Source organism: Capra hircus, chromosome 13 (genome assembly GCF_001704415.2).
Source record: "Capra hircus breed San Clemente chromosome 13, ASM170441v1, whole genome shotgun sequence".
NCBI lineage: Eukaryota > Metazoa > Chordata > Mammalia > Artiodactyla > Bovidae > Capra > Capra hircus.
The window spans coordinates 80,994,163-81,015,663 of record NC_030820.1 but is presented as its reverse complement, the minus strand read 5'-3'; the positions used below and the strand labels follow the sequence as shown (position 1 = coordinate 81,015,663).

At 48.0% G+C, this 21,501-nt stretch overlaps 1 protein-coding gene across 7 annotated transcripts in view; it reads left to right on the top strand.

The window, feature by feature from the left end:
- The window catches only part of BCAS1 (breast carcinoma amplified sequence 1), a 99,021-nt gene that overhangs the window by 54,599 nt on the left and 22,921 nt on the right, over positions 1 to 21,501 (top strand). For 4 of the 7 annotated variants that reach the window (XM_018058051.1, XM_013968982.2, XM_013968981.2 and 1 more), the window contains exons 7-9: positions 1,606 to 1,740; positions 8,729 to 8,905; positions 20,314 to 20,355. In XM_018058051.1, coding sequence (XP_017913540.1) covers positions 1,606 to 1,740; positions 8,729 to 8,905; positions 20,314 to 20,355 — 354 coding nt within the window. The remainder of the gene's footprint in view (positions 1 to 1,605; positions 1,741 to 8,728; positions 8,906 to 20,313; positions 20,356 to 21,501) is intronic. The other 3 variants (XM_018058052.1, XM_005688744.3, XM_013968983.2) reach the window with 2 other exon arrangements.

Genomic DNA, 21,501 nt, shown 5'->3' with positions numbered 1-21,501 from the left:
AAGTGTCTTGCGTCCTCCTTTTGGTGACTGAAAGTGCTTTGAAAGACACTGGGACCAAACAAACGGCTTGGCCAACTTGGTCCATCTGCTTCCCATATTTGAAGGGGCTGAGCTATGAAAAAGATCCTAGAATTTGTCTCAGACCTGTGTTCAAGCCACAGTCCTGCGACTCGAAGGCTATGTGATCCTAACCCATCTGAACCCAAATTTCCACATCTGTAAAGCCGAGGCAATAAAACTTCTATCTCCCCACCCCCAGGACTGAAGGTGTGACCATGCCTGGTAAGCCCAGGGAGCTCTACTCAAATGTAGGTGATTCCTATTTCCCCAATCCCTGCAGGACAGATTGGACACCAGGATCACATTTGCCTTGTATTGGTCGGTTCCTCTAGAATTTTCTTTTTCCATTGGGGGGAAAAAGAAACATATATCTGAAGCATCTGTGTGCATTTTCCTATAAAGTGATTTATTTGCTACAAGGCTGCTAGGGTCAAGTTCAGTGACTGGTTGGGTCCGCGGGTTTCTCTTTGGGCTCTGCGACTTGCATTGTTTGGAAACAGGAGGGTGTGTGGGTGTGACGTGTGGCTTTCCGAGTGACCTGGGGCCCTCCCTCTCATCAGCTGTTCCTGCCTCACCTAGAATGTGGTCCCAGCAGAAAGTACCTAGAGATAAAAATCTCATGCTTCTGCCCAGAGAGGGGTGGGTTCATTACTGAGGCAGCTGGATCTCAAAAGAGGGTTTTGTGAATGTAGGTTGCCTGTGACACCCACAAACAGACCTTCCAACCTGGTTCACACGCTTGCCTCCTGGACATGTTTTCTACTGAGGTTCTTCGATTCGTGCCTTTGAAACCTTTGTCCATCTTCTCATTTGGCTCTGGGCAATTTTTAGCACACTCAAAATCCCCCAGCATTTGTAACTTGAGTCAGCAATTCTGAATAATTGTAACTGGGCTATTTTAGTCCCAATTTTGTCTCATTTTGGCTCAGAGGATTGGCTCATTCTAGAAACATTTTTTGCCCAGGAGATCTGCCCATCTAGAAATCAGTTGAATCTTTTGTGGGTAATACTGCTCCCCTGAGGTTTCTAATACCAAAAAAGGGGAGATCAGTTTGAGAATGAAAGCCACTTAGTGGCAGGATTTGCCTTGAGTCCAGGATGCAAAAACAAGTTGCTTATCTTCAGGTATATATTTTTTTCTTTTTCACGTGACAGTAGCATTTAGATATTTAAAGCCATCCAGTAGGGACTTCATTCTCTCCTTCGTGTTAAAAAAATTTTCACCTGGTTATTTCATGACCTATAGACAAAGCTTAAAAATCTTGTCATTATCTTTAGCAGATGGAGTTGCGCTAATCTGGGTCATTTAAATAGGTTACCGTGTTGAAAATCAACGTGTAAGAGAAATAGACGGTGACAGTGCTCTTTAGCCGAGTCTGAGAGTTTGACAAAGATAAGTGTTCACATGATACCTTGTGATTGGAAGATGGGGGTGATGTATCAGTAGATAATTGACAACCAGGATTACTGCACTTAAAAACAAAAGAGAAAAATGGGTTTTGTTTAAAAACAAAGTTCTGAGCTGTGACTGCTGTTGCCCGAAAGGCATCTAAGGGAGAAAGTGTCTCTGATGGACAAGCCGGGCAGAAGACATCCGAGGTCCAGGCTAAAGGCGCCAAGAAAAAGCACCTGCATAGCCCCAGGCTAGGACTCACCTTCAGAAAATTCTTTAGGCATAAGGTCTGTATCTCGTTCAACTAGGAGGGAAAAAAACAGAACCCTGGTCTTCATTCTGTGGCTTACCTGCACATCCCGTGTCCACCCAGCTCCTCTTCAGTGAAGACAGAGCCTTGGGTGGTGGGGCTCTTAGAGGGAAATTAAATACTATGTGAGACAATTTTCAGTGATTTTTTCAAAGTCCTCATAGTTATAAATGTCTCAGATCACTAGTGTCGACCAGGGTTCTAAGATTCTTCTAACCCAGTGTTTCCCAAATGTTGAATGTTTGCATACCTGCCCCATCATTTTTGAGATATACCACTATTTACTTGGGGCTCCCCTGGTGGCTCAGCTGGTAAAGAATCCGCCTGCAATGTGGGAGACCCGGGTTCGATCCCTGGGTTGGGAAGATCCCCTGAAGAAGGGAAAGGCTACCCACTCCAATGTTCTGGCCTGGAAAATTCCATGGACTGTATAGTCCATGGGGTTGCAAAGAGTCAGACACAACTGAAAGACTTTCATATCTATTAAATATTTTTATATTGAAATTGACTTACTCCTTATTTAAAGTTATCTTGAAACTTGACATTACATCACACTTGGAAAAGCAGAATCAATTTTCATAAGAAGGTACCATTATATAAGCAATAAAAAAAGATATTACCTTCTAGCTACCTGGCTCATGTTAAGCTCTGAACCGTTGGCCTTTCTAGCTTTATGGAAAGGCACAGCCAACGGTAGGGAAATGTTAAAAAGATTTCTCTACCAGAACCAGACTGAGATTTCCTCCTGAATTGTCTTACAAAGATGAGAGTTGAAAAAGGAGGAGTATTTTCATGGTTTTAATATTATTTAATATCGAATCTTGGCTCAACCCAAAGTCGTCTCTCGTCCCACCAATGGTCTGCTTTCTGCACTTTGGGAAACACTTTTCTAACCTCAAGATTTTTTCACCTCGCGCTTTGCTCCATCTCTTCCCTGTATTAACTAAACTTATACTGAACCCACCTGGAAGCCCAGGCACCGCAAACAATGGATGAAGGCAGAACAAACTGCCTCCACGTTCTTGACAAGTGAGGACAACCGAGAAGTCAGCTTTGGAGATTGCATTCTTCTCGTGTCTAAGAAAATGCCAGTATTTGTCTAAAGCTGTCATCAGTTAAAAGGACCCCTGACTTGGGCCAGGATGCTTCTAAAGTTGTTCAAAATGTCCACCATTCTCCACTAAATTGAATGAACTGATTTTAAAAACATCCCCAGCTGGATATTAGAGTCCCTGGACTGTGTATGCAAATAAAAGCTCCATAGAAAGCTCTCCTGGCTGAATCTATATTTGCATAAACAAACTATTATGAAGCCTCCCTTCGAGTTCCCTACAGGGTTATTTTGTTCTATAAAGAGAGAAGGGGGTGGATGAGAGATTCTGCAGTGGGGGAGGGGAAATTAAAAGGCGGTACTACTGGAGGCGGCAGCCAGCTTGGTACCTGCTGGTGGGTCAGAGACTGGGGCAAAGGAACCTAGCTGAATTCCCAAACAGGGCGCTTCTGTGAGGAGGGCGCTTCGGAAGTTTAAGACGGATGTGACTGCCCACCTCCCCCACCGCCACCCCCTCCCCAGCAGACCTGCGCGTCTCCTGACATCCATTTAATGCCAAGTTCCGGAGTCTCTTCCCCTCCCACAAGTGGACCACCCAAGTTCAGTATTCCCAGGGCTTCCCGAAACCTTTGGTCTCCCTTCCTGCCCCTCAGGTGCCTGTGGGGAAAGGAGAGGACTCGGACTCCTGGGTGATGCGGAAGTGACCCTTTCTGGGGTTCTTACAGCCGACCGGAGGTTTTGCCTCGAGTCACATTCAGTCTACTGTTCTACGTCATCTAAGGGGACAAGTCCCAGGCGTTCTTCACTCTCATTTGTACGGCAGTTTGGTGGGCCTTGTTGGCTTTTACCTTCCTGCCTCAGAAAGTGTTTGTCTTCTCCTCAATGGATTGTTCGGTCATCCAAAAAGACAGGGGGAAAGGGCCATTAAAGCAGACCAGCCAGAGTCTATCAGTGAACCTTGGTGCCTGCTTCTGGGAGGTGTGATACTCCTCCTCCTTGAGTTCATTGTGACCCAGGACCAAAAAGGAGACCTCACCCAAGCAAAGTCAAGGATAAAACACTGTCCTCTGGTTTTGCTCTAAAAGAATATAAGGGCTACCAATCCTGGTTAACTCCTAGGTTCGTTTCTTTATAGCTCAATTTTCCTTCTTATAAAAAGGATTGTCTTAGTTTAAAAGAATGGAGAAGCCTGGAGTTAATCAGTGGAATACATTTGTTGTTATAAATAATAAGGAGGTCAGCATTTCTTTGCTGAATCTGAATCTTTTTTCTCTTGGCTTAATCATACATGATGCTTCAGCATAAAACTTTGTCACACGCCCTGCAGACTTTGAACACGGCCGTGCACACAGAGGACGTGGGTTTAGCGTGTCTTTGCCCAGAAATGCTCCCTTCCCCACTCTGGCTGGCTCAGTGCCTCCTCTGTCGGTTAGACAGTAAAATATCAGCAGCTGCCTCAGGGGATGCATAAGCTTCTGCCACACATCCATTGCTTTCTGGTTCTTGGTGCAGTGTTTATGTCTTACTAACACTTCCCCTCTTCCACACCCGAATGTGAAAAGAAGATGAAAAGTTACTCCAGAGGAAGGTAAGGTCCTCTGATACGCAACCTCCAGTTCTAATACAATCGAATTTCACGGGTAGGTTTGTCAGATAAATAACAGGTACCCAGTTCAACTCAGTTTCATATAAATGGCAGCTAATTTTTTAGTATAAAAATAAGTATGTCCCAGGCAATATTTGGGACATCCTTAGGCAAAAAATTGTCCTCTGTGGATCTTAAATTTAGATTTAACAGGACATCCTGTGGTCTCACTGTTATTTGCTAAATCTGGCAACCCTACCCAGGAGATTTTCTCCAAAAAACATGGATAGAACTTGCGTAGTCTCCACCGTAATGCAAACAAAGAATATGAATTCAGTTGATGCTGGCAGAACACCATTTGGAACACGTCTCTGGGAAGCGAGGAGGTGTGTGGGCAGGGAGAGGACGACTCTTGGCAATCTGTGACTCCACAGCCCTGTACAAGGGGGTGGATGGGCAGAAACATGACATGGCAGGATCCTGCGTGGGTCTCTCCCTGCGGTCCCCATCATCAATTAATTTGCTATTTATTTAATACACATTTTGAGCCACATACAGGATCTAATGGGGTTAGGGATGTAACGGTAAAAATTACATAAAAGCTCACACCTTCAAGAGCTCAGTCTGGCCAGAGAGATGCACAGTCAGCAGTTACATCAATACATTGGTTACATCGCTGTGCACCTACTATGAGCTTCCCTGGTGGCTCAGTGGTAAAGAATCTGTCTATAATGCAGGAGACACGGGACTGAATGTCCAGGTTTGAGTATCACCCACCCTGGATTCAGAGGTCAACTCTGTCCCCTGATCAGTGCAGTCGCAAGCAACTTGTCTAACCAGCCAGGACCAAAACGTCCCTAACTGTAATGCATGCGCGCGTGCTCAGTTGCTTAGTCAAATCCAGCTGTTGCAACCCTGCGGACTGCAGCCCACCAGCCTCCTCTGTCCATGGAATTTCCCAGGCAAAAATATTGGAGTGGGTTGCCATTTCCTTCTCCAGGGGATCTTCCTGACTCAGGGATCAAACCTGAGTCTCCTGTGTCTCCCACATCAGCAAGTGGCTTCTTTACCACTAGTATGGACACAGTCATTCATTCCTTCCTCATCAGACTGTTGTTACAACAGTCAGTGGCTTAGAATGGTGCTGGGCACTGGTGCCTTCTATCACTGTTACGTCAGAGTTCAAAGTTGGACGTCTCTCTGCCCAGTTCCCTAGGACCATAGTCCCCTCTTCAAGGGGCTGAGGGAGACAGGAGGCTGAGGGGAGGAGGCAAACCCAGCCAAACCAGAGGTGTCTTGTGGGCTTAGCAACTGGACCTGCCCTGGTAGAAGGCCGGAGCTCCAGAACCAAGCTCTTTCTTGTAACTCCCATGCACCTTTGACTGAGCAGGCTGAGCACCTGTGAAGGGACAGCCCTGAGCTGGTAACACAGCCTCTCAACAGAGGAAGCAAAGCAGCAGAATTTAAATGAAAACAGTGTGGGACCCAGTGAGTAATGGAGCATTTCCTGTATGACGTGAGCAGGACCGATGACTTACTTAAGCCAACAACAGTGCTTGCTAAGAGATGGGAGTGAGGTCAGCCCTGCCCCCAGCCCAGATTCTTGGTCTAAAACGGACCCCTCGAGCCAATGGGGATTTTCCCGGGAGAGCAGAAGTGAAGTTGATGCTGGGGACCGTGCCTGGCCCCTCCTGCTGCTCCTGCTTCTGTCCTGGCCTCTGGCGCTTGCTGAGGGCTCTGGGCGTACGCCGTTCCCTGGGCCAGCGGCCTCCTCCATCTGCCCCAGTTAGTTTCTAGCCGCCCTTCAGATCACAGCACAGTCTCCCTTCCTCTGTCAAACCTCCTTGACTGTCATAGTAGATCTGGTCTAGCGCCCTCCTTCCCTTAGCACCGAATCCTTCCCTCTGCCCTGTGGCACTCATCATAGCTGGGGTTTCACACTCACCTGCGGGACTATTTGTTTGGTGTCTCTGTCTCTTCATGAGAACACGCCACCCCAGCACTCAGTGTCCGTCACAGGTCACAGAGGGCAGTCGATCGCATTTTCCCGAGTAAATGCATACATCGGCATGCCTCCCTCCTATTTTCTGAAAAAGACAGCAAGCTATTGGTGGAGGGCACTTCCCCTTCAACCAGTCCTCGTTAATTTAATTACCATTTAAAGCTAAAACAGCACCAGGTGTCCCAGACCGTTTGGAACATGCATAAATGCAGAATCGTCTGAGCCTAACCAGTTTGATCACACTGTTGATACAAGGCAGAGGTTATTTTAAACCCCAGCATTATGTGGTTTTATACGTTTCTAAATGGAACTGGGATTATTCCAGGATCACCTGTCGCAAAAGTCATTTCTGTACATTGGCCCTTTAGCTCCTGATTCAAATGTAGAATCTGCTCTGTAAATGACTCCCTTTTAGTATCAAAAAAGTCAGCACAGAAGATACTGTGTCTTGCATCGGACAGTGAAGTTCAGTGATCTGTGAGCTTCCTTCAGAGAGGTAATGTGCAGTGTGGGGAGAGCGCCAGGTCGGAGAGGAAAGTCCGGGTCTGAGGCCAGACTGCGCCCCTGTGCCGGGTGGGTCACAGACCTGTTTCCCCTTTCATGAAAATTCGGGCATGGGGCTAGATGGCCTCTAAGACTCTTTCCAACGCCAGAAATACTCTGAAAGGTTTAAGTGTTTCCACACTCTGTTTTTACTCTCAGACTTTTTTTTTTCCTTTTAATCAGAAAATGCAGTCAAAGATCTGACATCCCTGGGGATTTAAAAGGTTGTGTCACGAGTCCCTGGACCAAGGATCGTTAAAATGGAGATGCGTAAGACGACGAGGTTAGGCCAGACGAGCCCAGTGTTAGAATGTTTCACACGGTGCTCACTTGTGTAGAGACACAGAGAGACTGTAAGTCTCCCAGCTCTTCCCCTGCCCCGGAGAGCGTGGGAGTAGCAGCGCAGTCGCTGAGGAGGGCCGATGGCCCCCGCTGCACCGTCTGGCTGCTCAGAGTGCGGGGAGGAGGAGGAGGGCTGGGGAGCGCTGGGGAGGCAGGAAGCCCAGGGCCTGAGTGAGTGTGCGGCTCCGCGCCAGTGTCCGTCCACTCACTCGCATCTACTTTAGACGAGGAGGCTGCGTCTACAAGTGGAGACACGGGGCTTGTGGATGGCTCGTCAGACCCAAACCTCTGTCCCGAGTGCCTCACACAAAGTCTATAGATGTTAGATCTTTGGATCTCTGTAGACTACAGATGGCTGTAGTCAGGGGCCCCTAGCCGCCAGGCCGAGGGCCAGGACCCATCCGTGGCCTGTTAAGAACCGGGCCACACAGCAGGAGGCGGGCGGCGGCGGGCGAGTGAAGCTTCACCTGTACTTAGCGCGGCTCCCGTCGCCTGCACGGCTGCCTGAGCCCTGCCTCTTCTCGGCTCAGCAGCCGCGCGAGGCTCTCGGGGAAGCTAGAGCCCTGCTGTGAACCAAGCCCGCGAGGGTCTGGGTGGGGCGCTCCTTGTGAGAGAGAGCCTGATGCCCGATGGCCGAGGAGGGGCTGAGCCAGGGAGCTGGGCAGGGAGCAGCTGCGGATACCCCTGATCCTTAGCAGAGGGGTCTGGCTGCCCAGCGCCCGCAGCAGGTCAGTTACTCGCAGACACGTATCAGAGCCCTGTGCGTGAGTAACAAGCGAGTTGTGTAATTATTTCATCGTATATCACAAGATAATAGCAGCAGAAATGAAGCGCAGAGCGAACGTAACGCACCGGAGCTGTCCCGAAACCCTTCCCTCAAGCCTGGTCTGCGCGAAAATTGTCTTCCACGAACCAGTGCTTGGGGCCCATGAGGTTGGGAGCCACTGACTGCAGCGACCTCTCAGGCGGAGTGAGAGCAGACTGTCAGCCCTTCTCTTCTAAAGCAGAGGTATTAGAACCCATCTTTCACTGCAGATTTTGGATCAGTAAGACAATACATCTTTATCGTGTAAACAAACACGAGTGCGTTGGAGATGCCCGTTCAGAACACTTTTCTGCAGAGGCCACAGTCTAAAGAAGACCCGTGGCCTCAGCACAAACTAACATTCTAACAGCCAAGTGCCCCTTTCTGTCACCTTGAGCCCTAATGTGTTACTAACATACATATGATACATAATGGTTCTATATATTTTTGCAGAAGAGAAGTATCTGGACTTTTCCCAAGATTTTAACACAAATCCACAACCACATGGAATATTTGGAAAATACAGAAAGTTGTAAAAGGGAAACTTAACATGCATAACCTCAGCCCACATTTGTAAAGAAAAGCCCTTTCGCTTTTGAAATCCTGTGATGATTAACATTTTTTGTAACTTTTATAGGGAGAGGAAAAGTCAGCCGCCTCTTCAGCCAACCTCAAGTTAGACAAAGCCAACATTACGCTCCAGGAGCCCCAGGGGGCCGCCAAGAATTCTACACCCACTGAAACAGCAAAGGATGGTGCCAAGGAAAAAGGGGGCCCCAGCTCTCTGCCTCTGGGCAAACTGTTCTGGAAAAAGGTAAGTCCTAGTCTCTAGATTTGGAGAGTCTCTGGGGCCAGGATGACTTGAGAAATGGTTTCTGGTGGGCCAGCCACGGTATTCAATGATGCATGGAGTTTCTTCTTCAAGCTGACTCAACTCACCACTGAGCTGAAGACTTGTAACTCACCCCGTGAGAAAAATGCAATGTCTGTCGTGTTACAAGCATGTGTTTTGTGGGAAAGAACAGGAAATGAACAAGTAGAATTTTCCTTCTTGGAATTACTCCGGTTTGGGACAGAGGGCGGTGGTGTTCTGTGGGTTGTCTTCTTTCTAGCGCGGGGCGGTGGGGGGTGGTCCTCGGGTTCCTCCCGCCCTGGCGCCGTGGACTGCCTTGGGCTGCTCCGTCCCTCCTCCCCCAGCTACAGAGCCTCGGTGGCAGCAGCCCTGAGACCTCGCTCTCCTGTTGGAGAACCACAGCCATCAACCAGTTCACCACCAGGGCAGGCACACAGCGCGCCCTCCGAGGGGAACACGCAAACCGCTGTCTGAGTTTTCCCTGGAGAGTGAAGGTGCAGAGCAAGGGAGCGAGGTGGGCACACTGACTGATGCTGAGAGCTGTTCTGTGATCCTCCTGCCGAGCAGACCTCAGCTGCCGCACACGTTCAGAACCCTTGCCTGCTTTAAATGTGGCCAAAGATGAGCAAGGAGTCGTGGGAGGGGGAGCTGGAGACGCCAGTCGAGCACTTCCAGTGGCACATCTGTGCGTCTTGGTGCACGGTGCCAGGAAGGCGGTGAACACAGGTGCCGCTGGGTATTCGGTTTCTTCTCTTGTCCAGAATCCAGCAGGATTTCGGAAACCTTTTCCCGTTTATTTTCCATTGTACGGAAATCTCCCCTCTGGGCTCTTCCCGGAACACAAGCGCTAATACTTAGTGAAAACCTTGGGTGAGGTCACTCGACAGATCCACCCTTATTCTCCTTCCTCATCAATTTCTCTCTCTTTTTTTTCTTTAACAAAATATTTTATCAGCGCTTCAATGAAGGGAACAGTTTCCGAGTAAGTTACATCCATATACTGGTGGCAAGGGATAGATTTAAGTGGCTCATATTCAGGCGTTTTTACTTAATAATCATATGTATTATTCAAAATATATTAGGAAAAATAAAACTAGCACCTTAAATAAGCTCAGGATTTAACATATATTTTGCTCAAGGTGAGGTTACATGTATTTCGTTTAAAAAAGTAATCCAAGGAGGAGGCCGCCCCTGGCGTCCAGTGGTTAAGACTGCACCTTCCCATGCAGGGGTGAGGGTTCAGTCCCTGGTTAGGGAACAAGGGCCCCACATGCCACGGGCTGCAGCTGGGGGAAAAAAAAAAAAGTTATCCACAGAAAGAGTTATGTAGTTAATGGTACTAATGCTAATAAGGAAATCAACCCTGAACATTCATTGGAAGGACTGATGCTGAAGCTCCAATACTTTGGCCACCTGATGGAAAGAGCCAACTCTTTGGAAAGAAAAACCATGATGCTGGGAAAGATTGAAGGCAGGAGGAGAAGGGGACAACAGAGGATGAGATGGTTGGATGGCATCACCGACTCGATGGACATGAGTTTGAGCCAGCTCCGGGAGATGGTGATGGACAGGGAGGCCTGGCGTGCTGCAGTCCGTGGGGTCACAGAGATGGACATGACTTAGCGACTAAACAGTTAACAGTGCTGAGTAAATAGTAGTAAATTGGGGTCCCCCCAGGAGGCTGACATGAAGACAGAGCTGATATGTAGAATATCTCTTGGAGGAAAACCACTGTGGAGGATAAAGGGCGTGGGGAGGTGTGAGAGGGGAGAGGCTGCGGGGCCCAGGAGGGGCAGAGCGGCAGGAGGAGAGGGCCAGAGGGCCTCTGGCTGGGGGTGCTGCTGAGCTGAGGCCAAGTAGAGCTCACGCGAGGGGTCCTGTGTCGGGCTTCCAGCATTCTCTGGGCTCAGTCACTGCCAAGGAGCAGCGGCGGGGGGAGGGGGCACAGAGGTCGTGGGCGCTGAAGTCATGACCCTCAGAGGCGGCCCCGCTCACAGGGAGATGGGAGCCGCTCTCGGCCACAGCTGCCACAGGTGGGGTGTTGTTCAGCCGTGTCTGAGTCTTGTGACCCCAGGGACTGTAGCCCGCCAGGCTCCTCTGTCCATGAGATTTCCCAGGCAAGAGTACAGGAGTGGGATGCCAGGGGATCTTCCCGACCCAGGGGTCGAACTTGCGTCTCCTGCACTGGGCGGCAGCTTCTTTACCGCTGAGGCACCAGGGAGGTCCCAAGGGTATGCGCAGTGTGGCCAGAGCTACCCAGGAGGTTGGCAAACAATGGAAGTTTGAGGCACACTGACGTACAGATCAGACCCTGAGTCCCGGTCCACCTCCACGAGCCTCGGCTTCCTCATCTGAGAAATGCAGACAGTAGTAGTCCCGTGTCATGGAAATGGGTGAGGACTAAGGAACGTGGGTAAAACCCCTGCCCTGTGGGTCACACGGCAGCGGCCGAGGAGCCTGCAGCTCGCCCACGTGCTCGAGGGTTGAGGCGTGAGTCAGGCCCACTGTGACATCTCTCTGTGCCAGCCGGTCTGGGGAAGCTTCTAAACGTAAAAACCGCCCATGCTTTATCTTTCCTGACCTTTGGCATCTATGAGAGACGCGCCGGTTCCTCTTTGAAATTTTGGCTCTTCCCGTTGAAAATAAAAGTTAGGACCAGTTGGCACTCAGGTACTCATTTATTTCAGTCTCACTGGCTCTTGCACCGGCATCTGCTTTATTTCTTTAGTAGGTCATACAAACGATGAAGTTAAGAGAAACTGAACCAAATCACCTCTGATCTTGTCTTGTCTTCTTGCATGCATAGAAAACAGATCTGTATGGATGTGAGGGGGAGGTTCCCTCATCCCACAACAGTGGGATACTGCTAAGTATTTTTTTTTAATGTGTGTGTGTGTGTGTGTGTGTGTGTGTGTGTGTGCAGGTCCTAGGCACTGAAAAAATATCAGGGAACAGATCGCTGCCCTCCAGTAGCTTCCGTTCTCTTAGGGGAGCTTACTACCCTCCAGTAGCTTCCATCCTCTTAGAGGAGCTTATTTCTTGTAGGAGCAAAATGGCAGTCTTTGTCTTTTTTAAATTAGAAGAAGATTTGGTTATAAAACCATTCTTGTAAAATTTTTGAGAGCAAAGAGAAACACTAGAAAATTCTGATATTTTCACTAACTCTAAGCTTGCTTTCTTTTAATTGAGAAGCTTTTAAACAAACAAATTTCGAAGTCTCTAAGTCTGCAATTAGGAACATCAGAAATGAAATTTTCCCCTAAAGGCTGTCAATATGAAATTATACATTATTTTGATTTATAGTCTTGATTGCTAAAGTAGTTCTTATTATAAACAAAAATAACCTTTGAGAAAATTAATTTCACATTTTGTTATGCTTGCCAAAAAGATGTTTAAGCCCAGTTCTGTGGACTGACTGCACCATTTCAGAGTAATTGGGATACTATTTGCTCTGTGACCTCGCGAAAGTCACTTACTCTGTTTGGGTCTCTTTTTCCTCACTTGTTGAGTAAAAAGATTGGAATAGCTGATCTTAAAAAACCCTGGGGATGGCAAGTTGGCATAATAGCCAGAAACAGAAAGATGGGGCTCTATAACTTTAGGCAGATTATTTAACCCTCCCGAGCATTTACTTTCTCACTTGTAACATAGGGACCACGTCCGTCTCATGGTGCTGCTATGAGAGCCCGTCATTCACGTGGGGAGCATTCGGGACATAGCAGGTGCTCAGTGGACAGTGATCCTCTCATTTTCTCAAGTGTGACATCACTGGTTACAAACCAAGTATCCAAGTGCCGCTTCTGGAGCTCACGGCCCGTGCGGTGCAAAGGGAATGTCCGACTCATCTGCTGCCGTCGACAGGCTTGAAATCCGCTTGGAGGGACAGCACCTGTATGAATGCATGCACGCCTGTGTGTGTGGCGCCTGCATGCGGTTGGTAAATGGTGCATTTATTTGGAGTATCTTCAAAATGGCTCTTTTCCTACTTTCCTTTGGAGGAGACAAATGATGAAGCAGAAAAACAATGTGAGCTCTGAAGCCAAAGAGACACAGAATCAAATCTCAGCTCTGACAGTGACTGTCTGTTTGAACGTGAGCAAAGAATTTAAACCCTCTAAGCCTCACGTTCCTCAGCTCTGAAAATAGGAAGTGATTCCTACCTTTCATGATCTGGGAGAGGAGTTGGACAATGGGTACAAAGTGGCTGGCATTTGAGGAGTGACAGCTTCACTCCTAAACAGTCAAGTGTGGAGTCTAATATTAATCGTGGGGTGCAGGTTACCAGTGCCGCGGGTGTTGAGACAAGGGGGCAGCCAGGGTAGGTCAAAGTAGACTAAGAGAACTTAAACATCCCTCTGGCTCGTATGGCTTATTTGCTCACAAAGCGAATCCCAGAGTCCACTGGGATTCGGTTAGACAGCCCAGCGTAGGGACTTCCTTGGTGGGCCGGTGGCTTAGACTCCACACTCCCAATGCCGGGGGCAGGGGTTTGATGCCTGGTCTGGGAACTAAGATCCCGCCTGCTTGCATGGTGCAGCCAAAAAAACAAATAAACCAAGAAAAGGCTGGCCTAGGTCAGGATAACTATGGAAGCACTTGAAAGACAGGCTTAAGCATTCAGACCTGATAGAAAAGGTCTTCCTTCAGCTCCACGGTGAAGTCAGTGAATGCGGAACAGCTGCCGTGTGATCCCGATGGCGCTCCTGGAAGACCCGGTAGCAACAGGCTGTCTGCTGGCAGAAGTGCTACCATCTGACAGCATTTTAAAGAAACATTCCTTTAAGAACTGCAGTGCTCTTTAAAGGAGAGGCGCTCTTGTAAATCAAGTTTATATGATAAGTACATGTGCCGTTTAGATCCTTATTCTCAGCAATATAAATGTCCAAACCAGATCCTTTAGCTTTCAAACTGGGTTTTTGTCATTGTTAACAAAGCTGCACAACTTTAAACTCACCAGATAAGGGCCAGAGGTCCAGTTTATTGAAAAGGATAGAAGCGTTTCTGGTTTTGAGGTTTGGATGAGAATCCCACCCTCGGTGTGTTTGCTTATCACACCTTATCGTGTTCCTCTGACTGAGAGGCTTGACGACGCTGGTATGCGGAGATCGACCTTGTATTCTAGAATCATTCTGTCCTCATCCATTTTGATGTGGGTTGTGGTGCCTCTGATTCTCCTTCCTGTCTGAATTCCCCTTCTGCACATATTCCCAGTGCGGAAGAGTTAGTCCCTGGCAATGCAAATGATGGGTTGGAATCTGGTCCTGCTGGGTCCTCAGCTCACAGGCTTTTGCTGTGTGGGAAAGAGGAGAAAAAGCACAAGCTGTTGGATGACTTTGTCATTGTGTTCTGAGCACGGAAACCATGCTGGTTACAGATAGACATTAAATGTGAGCTCCAGGATGTCAGCTTTGAAGGAGAATTAGAGACACACCTCAAACTTCAAAGGGAGGCATGGTTTTAGAAGAAAAGCTACAGTTTAATAGGCATTGGAACAGAGACCTAGAAATTACAGGGGCTCTGCTTCCGTTTTGCAAACTGACATGGAATACTAATGTAAAAAATATATATATTAGCCTGCTGCCTAACACATAGCCCAACAATGTGGGGTTTTATTATTATCTTTGTTAGTATTACTATGTTTCTTCAGTTCTATAGAGTTGCATCTGAGGCATGTTCACAAGATAGGGAGAAGCAGGCCAACAAAGTGTTTATTAGAGGATCAGAACCACATGCAAGAAGCTGCCTTCAGGGTGGCGTCTGGAATCTGGCCTCAGGCCTGTTTATTCAGAGTTTTTATTTGTAACTTGGTCAATAAACTGTGAAGCACATTTATCAAGTTTATGAGCTGGGTGGGCTCATTAATGCAAAATCCAAAATATATGCAATAAGGATCTCAAAATACTGGCACAGTGGGCTGAAGTTAGGACGTCCTGGGCTTTTTGTTTAATGAAGTTCACCGTGCCACTGTCCTGATGGGAGCAGCTCATCACATATTTTAACGGAGCCATGCCATCCGGTTACCTGTTCCACTGCTAGAACTTAATATAACCCAAGAGCAGTGTTAGAAATGTCTCTTCCAAAGGGATTCACGAACAACCATGTGTCTGGGCCAGACACAAGGGAATTTTAAAAGCAACATGATATTAATCAAGAAAAGTTATTTAAAATTTATTTTATTAACGTTAATTTCTGCTAAACGGCAGAGTAGCTCAACTAGACATGTGTCCTTGGTGTCTCAGATGGGAAAGAATCTGCCTACAATGTGGAAGACCCAGATTCAGTCCCTGGGTCAGAAAGATCCCCTGGGGAAGGGAATGGCTACCCACTCCAGTATTCTTGCCTGGAGAACCCCATGGACCGAGGAGCCTGGTGGGCTCCCATGGGGTTGCAAGGAGTTGGATGCAGCTGAGCGACTGACATTTTCACTTTCACGTCATAGGTTCTCCACCATGTTCTTTTCCGATACAGTTCATCACAATGTAGAATACAGCCCCCTGCGCTATACAGTAGGGCCTCATCGCTTTTCCTCTGTGTGATAGTCTCCATCTGCTAATCCCACACTTCTCATGCGTCCCTCCGCACCCCTTCTCCCTCTTGGCAACCACAATTTCTCCTCTGTGTCTGTGAGTCTGTTTCTGTCTCATTGATAAATTCATCTGTGTCATATTTTGGATTCCGCATATAAGTGATATCACATGACGTTTCCCTTTGTCTGACCCACTTCTCTTAGTGTGATGACCTCTAGGTCCATCTGTCTGGTTGCAAATGGCAATATTTCATTCTTCTTATGACTGAGTGGCATTTCAGCGTGTGTGTGTGAGTGTGAGTGTGTGTGTGAGTGTGTGTGTATGTGTGTGAGTGTGAGTATGTGCGTGTGTGTTGAGTGTGTGCGCGCGTGTGTGTGCATGTGTGTGAGTGTGTGTGCGTGTGTATGTTGCGTGAGTGTGTGCGTGTGTGAGTGTGAGTGTGTGTGCGTGTGAGTGTGTGCATGTGCGTGTGTGCGTGTGTGTGTGTGTGCGTGTGTGTTGTGTGTGTGCGTGAGAGTGCATGTGTGTGTGTGAGTGCAGGTGTCATGTGTGTGTATGTGTGTGTGTGCGTGTGTGTGTGCATGTGTGAGTGTGTGAGTGTGAGTGTGAGTGTGTGTGAGTGTGTCTGTGAGTGTGTGAGTGTGTGTTTGTGTGAGTGTGTGCATGTGTGTGTTGTGTGCGTGTGTGCGACTGTGTATGTGTGAGTGTGCGTGTGTGTGTGTGCTTGTGAGTGTGTGCGTGTGTGAGTGTGTGTACACTGCATCGTCTTTATCCATTCATCTGTTGATGGACGTTTAGATTTCTTCCATGTCTTGACTATCGTGAATAGTGCTTCTGTGAATTAGGGTGCATATATCTTTTTGAATTAGAATTTTGTCTGCGTATATGCCCAGGAGCGGGATTCCTGGGTCATATAACAACCCTGTTTTTAGTTTTTGAGGAAGCTCCACACTCTTTTCCATAGTGGCTGCACCAGTATACATTCCCATCAACAATGCAGGGAGATTCCCTAAGAAAAGCCTTAAGCAGGTCAGGTAGGCCTAGATGATGCCCCTTCCCCCCAGCATGCGCGAAAGTCCCTTCCACTCATCGAGCGAGTGCTCCGTGCAGGCGCTGTGCTAGGCGCTCCACACCCCTCGCCTTCGCACAGGCCATTTCCACACACTGAAGCACGCCAATGCACACGCCGACTCACCCCATCCGGGTAGTTCTAGGACTGTGAGAAAGGTGATCGTGGCTCAGTTGAGGCCTCTCTGTGCTCCTCCTGGTGATCACTCACAAACCACACCTCTGCCCCCAGAGCCACTGAGGAGGAGGTCCCCGCCACCTGACCCGACACTTTGCTGATGTCCTCGGAGCCTGCCGCCGCTCCCCTGCCACTCAAGAGGCGGTGGAGAAAACTCTCTTTGGGAAGCTCAGCTCCGGGAGCAGCTGCTCGGGGCAGAGAGACACCCTTGGCACCCATGCAGCCCTCTTTGCCCCAGGGCACACCCAGCTCGAGGGCAGCTAAGCTGGGTTGGATAAGGGGATCTCCAACCACCAGCATCCTCCCCAAAACGACCCTTGCAGGATGCTGGCTCCCCAGAGTCCTTACTTCCACGGATGAGATCTCTTCCCATTTCTTAAAATTTTTATTTCTGCTCCTCCTGTACCCCCTCACTTCTAGAAAAGACTGTAGACACCTGAACCTCATTGCAACGTAGTTCAAGTTGTTCTTGTCTCCTACATACACCTCGTGGTGTCTCTGACGCCCGTGGAAAGGAAGGTCCTGACATCTGCCCTGGGAGGAGCTGCCCGGTGGCCGGACCCCAGTCCCCAGATGTAGATACGTCTCAGCTCTGCCTCAGGCACGACTCTCCCTTCACAGGCTGTATTGTGTGTGTGAACTGAGGCTCGGAGAGACGTGGTTGACTTGCCCAAGGTTGCACAGCTACAACAGTGAATTTGAACCTGACTCCACAGTCCAAGACACTCAGGACTTGGGTTCTGAGCAGGTTGCCATACGTGTGTCAGACCCTAAAGGGCAACAAGAACCTGGTGTCTCATTACCCAATCTGGGGTCCTTCTTCTTACCAGATATTTCAGCTTTCCCCAGCTTGAAGGTTAGGCCCTAAGCCAGTGTGCAAATGTACAGGAAAGTGCAAGATGGTTTTGGATGGCTCCTGGAGACAGCTCTAAACATTCAATCCATCATGTGAGGCAGAGTTTTCTTCTTTCCGTTCTACTTCATTTCCTCTGGTGACGTTACCTATAAGATCTCTTCCTGGTTTTAAGAAGCATTTTTTACTGTGTTTACACTTGATGATCTCTCTTTTTAACAAAGACTTAAAAATAATTAGAATTTAATGAGCACCATTACGCATTGCAGTGGTTTTAATATGTTCTTCTGGTTACAGGGAGGACATTGATATGACGTTCATGTCACGCTGTTTTCTTTTAAAATACATTTGTTTAAATGAAAAGATAGTCAACTTAAAGAAAAATATCAAGTAAATACAGATGTACACGGAAAGGTCAAGAATTGTGAAAACAGTATGCAGATTACTTTGAGAAATGGTCCACTGGACTAATTCCCAACATAAGGAGTGTTTTGCTGGGTAGTATAGCTTTAAAGTAAGAGACAGCCATATCTTTCGGATCAGACAATACTTAAAAAGCCAACTCCCGAAACATTAGCAGGATCGGGACGAGCGGAGCCGTGAAGAAGATGATGGAAACCTCACTGTCCGGAGGCGTCCCTTCCGCATCTCAGCCTCGCCTGCACTCAGCTCTCAGCTTCCTCTGGAAAACAGTGAGCTGTCAACGGCCAAGAGCTTTCCCAGCACAGGAAACCAGCGCACAAACCAGTCTCCTTCCAATGCCCCGGGCAGCAGAGAGAGCCTGGCAAGCCAGCAGTGCTGTTCTCGCATGGAGGGAGGGCTTTTCAGCTTAGTGTACACAGTATATTGACTCTTGAAACTTTTGTGGGTCAGGTTGAAGGCAGTCTGCTTAAAATGTCATTTAATTCTTTGCCTTTCCATAGGATTAAACAGTACCCGCGTGGTCTTGGGAAGAAGGGGTGTGGTTCCAAGGCAGCTACACTACTGGCCATTGCTTCTGAATGTTCTATGATTTTCCAACAATCAGGAGCTTCCAGAAAACCCACAATCCATTTTAGGGACATTTTTCTGTGCTCAGGTAAGCTTCAGTGTGAGAAGAAGATAAGTAAAAATTAGTGGTCAAATCTGAAGATCTCATCTAGAGAGAAAGTTCTGGTAGAAGAGAAAGAAGCTCACACAGTTACCAAAAAATGTTTCTGATCCTTCAAATCATCATGACAGGGGAGAAAACTGGCTTTTGAAACCATTTCCATCATTTTCTGGTTTTATCATCCTAAACAAGTGACTCCAGCTCTCTGAACTTTGTTTCTTGCTGTGTAAGTGAAGATCAGCATACTGACCGCTTGGGACTACTTAAAGTCAGATAATGTTTACAGAGTGCCAAATAAAGAGGATATGTTTGTAAATGTCAGGTCCCTTCTCTCTCGCACACTGCATGTTTTCAAGGTAAAAATAAAGGCAGGGCTTGGGGCAAAATCGACATAGATGGGGCTCCCTTGATGGCTCAGTGGTAAAGAATCCCCCTGCCGATGCAGATCAGTCCCTGAAGATCTCACGTGCCTCGCAGCAACTAAGCCCGAGCGTCACAACTGTTGAGCCTGCGATCTGGAGCCCAGGAGCCAAGCCTCTGAGCCCACGTCCCACAGCTGCTGAAGCTCACGACCCGCAACAAGAGAAGCCACCGCAGTGAGAAGTCCTGGCCAGCAACTGAGAGCAGGCCCTGCTCGCCGCGGCTGGAGAGAAGCCGGGGGCAGCAACGGAGAGAAGCCAGGGGCAGCAACGGAGACCCAGCACAGGCAGAGAGAAATAAATACGTAAACACTGACAGAGAAAGAGTTCCTGCCCTGGCGTCCAAGAGAAGAGATGCAAGGGCCTATGGACACCCTGGAGTTCTTTGTGAAATGTTTTGTTCAAGCTTACTTTTCTGGGAAGAGAATCCAGCTCTGACAGGTGAGTCTCGCAGTGGCCTGTAACCACCACCCATCCACCTCAAGATGCGTCAGAACAACTGCAAGAAACGTGCAAAGACGAACTCTCGAGTTGGAGCTTGGCAAACCTATAGGGTGATTGTGACACTGACCTTTGATAGAATTTGGTAATACCGCTCCTATCTGGGGCAGGACCGAGATGCTAGACTTACTGCAGGAATTAACAGGATTGGAAGCTGGATATGTTGGACCCCAGCCCTCTGGCCCTCCACAGAAGTATTTTAACCCGATCATTCTTTGGCACAATGACCTTGGCCCACATCAAAGGCTGGTAAAAAGCAGCTTCAGATGCTGGCCACTGCCCGACCATCAGGATAAGGCTGAGGACCCTGCTTGTGACACCAGTGCCTGCTTCCTCTCGGAGGGTCACAGGCTGGACTGCTCTGGACATATGACCAGAATTTTCCCGAGCAGCTTGTGCATCTTCCCTAACAGTGACTGTCTCGTGCGACAGATCGGAACTGTCAAGGCAAACGTGTTATTAATACTTGCCCTCAGCCAGCGCTGCCATTTGTTTCCTGTAGCATCCCCTCATCACTCCATTTGTATCCAAGTTGCGTCTGTATGCTTATTGTTCCTTCATTGCATTTTAAAATACATCACTTAATTTGCACTGTTTGTATTTGTATAAACCTCGTTTGAGTTCATCTTGGAACAAGGTGTGCATAAGCAATGTCCAAAAATGGCACAGAAAGCTGTTAGGCCTGGTTTTGGTAACATCCTAACTCTTGCTTTTGTTTCTATCTTCCCTTTAGTCAGTTAAAGAGGATTCAGTCCCCACAGGTGCAGAGGAGAATGTAAGTTACACGCGAAATGACAGAATCATTCCATGTTCATCTCTGGTGTGATGGACCCCTGGGCTCGTCAGCTCTGGGGTTGTGGGTTCTTGCATGCTCCAAGTGTGATTCACCCACTGTAGACTCTTTCACCCTTTCATGTGATTAGTGAGCATGGGGGAATGACTTTGCATCAATAGTTGTAATGCCCATTGAATCGATGCAGATAAAATGCAGAATCAGAGCATGCATTTTAAGCATTTGTTACCATTTAGGGGCTGAAAGAGTCTACTCAGCCTAAGAGCATCTCACGCCTTCCTTAAGGGACATGATGCTGCACCCTCTGCTTCATTTTACTTCGATTGCTCTTTCGCTTTTATTTCCATGGCAACCTAGATTCTCTACTAACCGTGGGTGGTACCCAGGACAGGTAGCTGCACCAGGCATCAGAGCATATTGCTGCAATAGATGCTGTGAGACATTCTCTCAGGCAGGAGAGCTGACTCCATGGGTCTACACTTGACAGACACAAGTTGAGCCTCACTCTCTTTGGGGGCTTTAATTTCCAAGAGTGATGGTCAAGACTTTCAAGACAGTGCATTCATGTCTAAGAAGATGGCTCCGTGTAAGCCGTCACACAAATGCGTCATTCCAAAACACCTTCCAGGGAGATGAACAAATTGGCCTCAAGAGTGTCAGACCCAAAGCAGCAGCTGTCTGCTCTAAAAGAAGTGCAGTCTTTGGAAAAAAATGTTATAAGTGGGCTACGTAAGTTCACAACTCCTTAAGAAAGAAACTGATTGCTATCATTTTACCAAAGCAAAATATGTTTGGCTCTTCCGAGATGTCTCTTGTTTGCTTGCCATGGACGGGGCTTGTGTTTTCACTTTTATTTAATTGCTGGAACTGAGCAGAAGTCGAAAATCCAAGTATGTCCAGAAATGTTGACTGTGATGTGGAGTGAAAATTGGAATGGCTGTGTCGTGATTCTCGCTGGGAGGGACAGCTTCGGAACCTGCTTTGTTGCTGCCGCTGCTTCCTTCTCTTTCCTCCCTCCTTCCTGTCTTCCTTCTCCCTTCCTTCTCTCTCCCTCCCTTCCCCTTCTCCCTCCTCCTTTTTGGAGCCAAACTTACTGGCTTGTAAAGCTCAGGACTCTTGTAACTCCAG